Below are 6266 nucleotides of genomic sequence, written 5' to 3' on the forward strand. Positions count from 1 at the left end.
GAGAAAGATTCTTGTTTGTTAATTGAAGAGAATGATATATGTTTGTAAATAAAAGAGAAAGATATGTGTTTGTTGATTAAAGAGAAAGATACGTGTTTGTTGATTGATTAAAGAGAAAGATACTAAAGAGAAAGATATGTGTTTGTTGATTAAAGAGAATTAGTCTTATTATTGTTTGTTGTTCTTACTTGTAGATATTGAACATCTGTTAAAGACTTGAGAGAGAATATTTATTGTTTTGGTTGTTTTTTTCTTGTAGATATTAAAGACTTAAAAGAGAATAAATTAATCATATTGTGTTGATATTCTTACTTTTAGATATTGAACATCTGTTGAAGGTGTAGGATTTTTCACACTTTAGGTTTTGGTAGGAAGTAGATGAATTTCCATCTATTGTCGAAACAGGGGGAAGTAAAATACAAAAGTATGTTTTATTTGGCTGTTGCGTTCTATAAATTTTCTATATTCCTTTTATCGCTTTTGTGATGGTGTTTGTATTTCGTGGATGGTTGGCGGGTGCTCTGGTGTAGACTACTCCTTCTTTCCAATCAAACATCTATCGTCCTTATCTCTCCTCCTTATTTTTCGTGTTTGTTACTCTCTTGTAACACCTCTGATCTTTGGTACTTATATGACTTTTTTGTATTGCAAGTTCCGTAAAACTCTTACTGGAAAAAACGACTAAAGTGTTTGTATTTCGTGTTTGTATTTCTTATATTTATACATACGTATTTCTCCTCCTGTTTATAAAGGTTATTTTCATTAGGTTTTTTGTTTTGTTTTTTTCCCTCACTTTCCAGTACATCCACCGCGACCTGGCAGCGAGAAACGTGTTGTTGGCCGAGGATAACGTTGTGAAGATCTGTGACTTCGGCCTGGCCAAAGACCTGTACAAAGATCCTGAGTACCACAAGAAGGGAGATGTAAGTACCAAACAGCTTTGTGGGTTGTTGGTGGGGTGGTCTGCTCCTTCTTTATTTTTTTTATTTTTTAAAATCGAACACCTATCTTACTTCTTTTCTTTTTTTTCCTCCTTCTTTTCTTTGCATGCCACTCTTTGGCACTTATATATAACTTGATTGTGGTGCAAGTGCTGTAAAGCTCAAACTAAAACTGAAACAGTTTTCTGCACTGGACAAGTTTCTAATCATTCAAAGTTCAATTTTTTTTCGGCTGTTAAAACAATTTAGTTGTAATTAATTCGCAATCCAATGAATTATGTTGAGGGTATGGAAATAAAACAGCTTTTGTAGTTGGTATAGGAAGATTGTAGTGGCAGTTATATATCATTGCAAAGATTAATAAATGTTGGAGTTCATTGATGTTACAAAAGTAATAGAATGGAAATAATGAAACAAATTTTTCAATCTTGTTCAAGTGGCTGACGATATATCGGCGATTCATCCAAATGTGTTGCCTGAAAGATACCAATATATTGATATGTCTGAAAAGAATTTAATTTCACAGAGGTTTTTCTTTTTTCTATAGACCTTGAAACTTCTAGTTTTTGCAGGCTTCTTGGATTTATTTATCACTGTACAGGGTACTCTCAACTCTCTTGAGAGCAAGTCATTTGTACAGAAATCTCGCCCTGTATCTTTTCATAGATATTTTTCATGGATATTTTTCATGGATAAATGATTAGCTTGAATTTAGTAGGCCTCAGCCTAAACAAATCGTCTTTATCTTGAATATATCCTAGTATCTTGTAACACTCTAACATCTTCATTCTGTCTATAGTCATGTACCTCTTAACATTGTGCCATCTAACGCTGTAATGTGTCCATCCTGTCTATAATTTTGTACCTACAAACATTGTACGGTACCTTGTAACACAGTTACATCTCCATCCAGTCTATACCTCTGTACCTCTCATCATTATATTTTGTAACATTGTAACATCTCTATCCAGTCTATAGTCTTGTACCTTGTAACACAGTAACATCTCCACCCAGTCTATAGCCTTGTACCTTGTAACACGGTAACATCTCCACCCTGTCTATACCTCTGCACCTCCCTTCATTATATTTTGTAACACTGTAACATCTCTATTCTGTCTATAGCTCTATCCCTCTTTGTACCTTGTAACTTTGTAAGGTCTTCATGCAGTCTATAGCCATGTGCCATCTAACCCTGTAAAGTCTCTATCCTGTCTATTACATTATACCTTGTAACACTGTAACATCTCCATCCTGTCTATCGCCCTGTACCTTGTAACTCTGTAACTTCTCCATCTTGTCTATAACATTATACCTTGTAACATTGTAACTTTTCCATCCTGTCTATAAAATTGCACCTTGTAACCCTTTCACATATCCATCCTGTCTATAATAACTTTGTACCTAGTAACATTGTAACATCTCAATTCCCAGGGTCCAGTGCCTGTCAAGTGGATGGCCCTGGAGTCTTTCACCCATCGTATCTACACCACCAAGAGTGATGTGTAAGTTGTCAGATCTGTAGACGCTGTTCTAGAAATTATTTTGTTTTTTTAAATTTAGAATTTTGATTCATTCAAATGTCAGCTGAAACCATTTTTGTTTTTAAATTAATAAGTTGAATATTTGGAGTGATTTTCTTTTCGTCAGAATCCGACGTTTTATGTTACTGTTGTACGTTGTACTGTATTGTAAAGTGCTCAGAGCCTGTGTACTTTAATGGGGGGTTAAGCACTATATATATGTCATTTATTATTATTATTATTATTATTATTATTATTATTATTATTATTATTATTATTATTATTATTATTATTATTTCCCAAGTGAGGACCTGTGCCTGGAAGAGTGTACTGCTTCGTCTTTTCCCTCTTTCTGCTTCCATCTGTCTGTCTTACCTTTTCCCTTTACTAATTGAGTGTTACTGCGTCAAAGTATTTCTCTTTACCAAAACATACAATCTATTTGATGCCTTTGGGATTCATCAAATTTGGACATTTGTAATGTGTGATTTTTCTGTCTACAGATGGTCGTATGGTATCATGCTATGGGAGCTGTTCTCACTAGGTAAGAAATCTGTTTGTGTCAGATTTATGCTCTAGTTCTGTCAGATTTATTCTCTTGTTGTGTCAGATTTATTCTCTTGTTGTGTCAGATTTATTCTCTTGTTGTGTCAGATTTATTCTCTTGTTGTGTCAGATTTATTCTCTTGTTGTGTCAGATTATTCTCTTGTTGTGTCAGATTTATTCTCTTGTTGTGTCAGATTATTCTCTTGTTGTGTCAGATTTATTCTCTTGATGTGTCAGATTATTCTCTTGTTGTGTCAGATTATTCTCTTGTTGTGTCAGATTTATTCTCTTGTTGTGTCAGATTTATTCTCTTGTTGTGTCAGATTATTCTCTTGTTGTGTCAGATTATTCTCTTGTTGTGTCAGATTTATTCTCTTGTTGTGTCAGATTATTCTCTTGTTGTGTCAGATTATTCTCTTGTTGTGTCAGATTTATTCTCTTGTTGTGTCAGATTTATTCTCTTGTTGTGTCAGATTTATTCTCTGTGCTCTTTTTGTGTCAGATTTATGCTCTTGTTATGTCAGATTTATTCTCTGTGCTCTTCTTGGGTCAGATTTATTCTCTGTGCTCTTCTTGGGTCAGATTTATTCTCTGTGCTCTTCTTGGGTCAGATTTATTCTCTGTGCTCTTCTTGGGTCAGATTTATTCTCTGTGCTCTTCTTGGGTCAGATTTATGCTCTAGTTGTATCAATTTTGTGCTGTGAATTTTGCGCTCTAGTTGTGTGTCAGATTTACGTTCCTCAGGCTTTTTGTTTGAATTTTTTTATGGTTTGAAAAATATTTATATTGCTTTTTTCAATGAGAGCTTATAGTAGGCCCTACAGATAATTCAAAAACATCTCTTTGTTCAAATGTATGAGGGTGATAGTTAATTCTGATAAAACTATCGTTTGTTTTGGTTTTTTTGTGTTGTTGAAATTGTAGATTTTGTAAGGAATTATTGCATTGAGGAGAAAAGAGTTTGAACTTTGTGAATATGTTCTGGTTCCTTCCATATGATCTTCTTTTACAAATGATGGGCATGAGAATGTCTTTCAGTGCTGTGACTTACCTGCTTGGCTATGATAAGAAATTATGTATTTCTTTTAGAATGTTAGATAAATGATATAACTTTTTTGGGGGGCTTTTTAAACTGTTTGTTAATATTCTATTTCTTTTATTGGATTGGGCAGACAATCACTGCAGGTCACTGCTAAAAAAGATATTGGGAATTCACTTTCAAGAACATCATTGTGGGTGGTTGGTGGGTGCTCTGGTGTGGTTTGCTTCTTTTTTCCTATCAAACATCTATCATCCTTATCTCCCCCCCCCCCCCCCTTGTTTTTTGTGTTTGTTACTCTCTTGTAACACCTCTAATCTTCGGCACTTATATGACCTTATTGTGTTGCAAGTGCCTTAAACATTTCCTAAAACAAATAGAACATCGTTGTTTTAATGATATTTTTGTAAAACAGAAATTCTGTTATCATCACCAGAAATTACCCCTATCACTCTTTATTGAGAATCTTTTTTATATTTGATAGAATTGTATATATATGCAAATTGAATTTACTCCTTCTCGCTTTCTGTCTGGTTTAGGCGGCAATCCTTACCCTGGTGTGGAGATAAACGAGAAGTTCATTGGTCTCCTCAAGTCCGGCTATCGCATGGAGAAACCTCAGTATGCCAGTCCTGAGCTGTGAGTATCATGTTCATCTGTGTTCTGCGTTCATCTGTGTACCACGCTCACCTGTGATTTTATTTCATTTTGGTTTACAGCTCTTTTTGGATTAAACTTTGTTTTAAGCGGACTCCACTGAGTGACGTATTATGCTAACAAAGTGAAAACTCAGCTGACAAGAGTCATCTTAACGGGAGGAGCTGCCCTTGAGGACCATTATCTATGTTTGTTGCCCGAGATCAAATCTAAGTAGGCTACACATATAAGTCTATCATAGCTACTGCGGTTGCTATGGAAACGGCTGCCATCTTGAAAATGAACAATGAATTTCAAATCCCTAAGGCTTTCTTATTTACAGACCAAATTTGGTTAGAGTATACCTGAACCAGACCTTATCAGAGTAACAGCAAGTTTTTTTCAATAAGTGCAAAAGAGAAAAAAAAAGGGAATTTTTCCAAAATATAAACAAATTTTTCTAAATTTAGGTTGCGTAATTGCTTGCCACTGGAAAAGTATTATTTTTTCACTAATATCTCTCTGTTACATTGATGGCAGCTTCGCCAACTATTCCTGAAAGTTTCAAGTCAAAAGGAAGAAAACTAAGGAATAAGTATAGGGAAAAAACTGCACAAAAATTAAATTTTGCGAAAACCGACTATAATTGTGAAAATTCACTATATTTATTAATCCATCCTCATGTTTTTAAAGGCAATTTGCCTGAAGAATAAGGAATCTTTCTCAATTGTCTCCAGCTATTTCTAGACAAAAAACTGGTTGATTCTTTAAAAAATCAGCCAAGATAAAATGTGCATTGCCTGACCCAAAATCAGCAAAATCAAGGGTCGCTCCTCCCCTTAACACTTTGCTGTCACACAGCCAGCAGTACAAAATATCCCATCTGGTCACCCAGCCAGGAGAATGACTGCAACAAACTTCTTGGGCCTGGTGCAGAACTGCGCTAGGTGACCGGAATATATAGTTTTTCTGGGCGTATTATTGCGCTCAGTGACCTCAAAGTGTTAAAGAATAACCAAATGTTTCTAACGACCCAACAATCTGTGTACAGCTACAAGGTGATGCTGAAGACGTGGAAAGTCGACCCCGACGAGCGACCTTCCTTTTCTGAACTGGTGTCTACCATGGGAGATTTCCTGGAAGCCAATGTTAAACAGGTGAGAGGGGTGGGGTTGGGGGTGGGGGGGGAAGAGATGTCAAACTGTTTTCCCCTGTATTTCCCTCTGGTACTACCTGTTTTTAAACAAGGAAGGATATGCAGTTGCGAGTGCCATAAAACTTTTACAAAACTGAAACAAACAAGCAAGGTTAACTTTTACAGTACCGTCGGCGACTCTAGTTGCCAGGCCGTAGTATGCCCTAACTACCGCCAGTGACCTTAGTTGCCGACACAACCAGGCACACTTAACATGATTAAACAACGAATGGACGCACTGCACTGAAGTAAATATTAAAGGAAGTCACTTTGTATTATAGCTGAATGGTTGATGAACCTTTATGAATTTTTAAATTGTGTTTCTTGGGCTGCCAAGGTTTTTTTTTATAAAAAAAAATTCTACCACAACTTCAGCTTTCTAGACTGG

General features: G+C 35.7%; 1 protein-coding gene across 1 annotated transcript in view; it reads left to right on the forward strand.

Moving 5' to 3' along the window:
- Window positions 1-31: 31 nt before the first annotated feature.
- Window positions 32-6266, forward strand: part of LOC106011743 (vascular endothelial growth factor receptor 2) — an 11613-nt gene continuing 5378 nt past the window's right edge. The window contains exons 1-6 of the mRNA XM_013082406.2: window positions 32-40; window positions 801-923; window positions 2373-2443; window positions 2965-3005; window positions 4587-4686; window positions 5735-5840. Of these exons, the coding sequence (XP_012937860.1) occupies window positions 32-40; window positions 801-923; window positions 2373-2443; window positions 2965-3005; window positions 4587-4686; window positions 5735-5840 (450 nt within the window). The remainder of the gene's footprint in view (window positions 41-800; window positions 924-2372; window positions 2444-2964; window positions 3006-4586; window positions 4687-5734; window positions 5841-6266) is intronic.

Source organism: Aplysia californica, unplaced genomic scaffold (assembly GCF_000002075.1).
Source record: "Aplysia californica isolate F4 #8 unplaced genomic scaffold, AplCal3.0 scaffold00173, whole genome shotgun sequence".
Classification (NCBI taxonomy): domain Eukaryota; kingdom Metazoa; phylum Mollusca; class Gastropoda; order Aplysiida; family Aplysiidae; genus Aplysia; species Aplysia californica.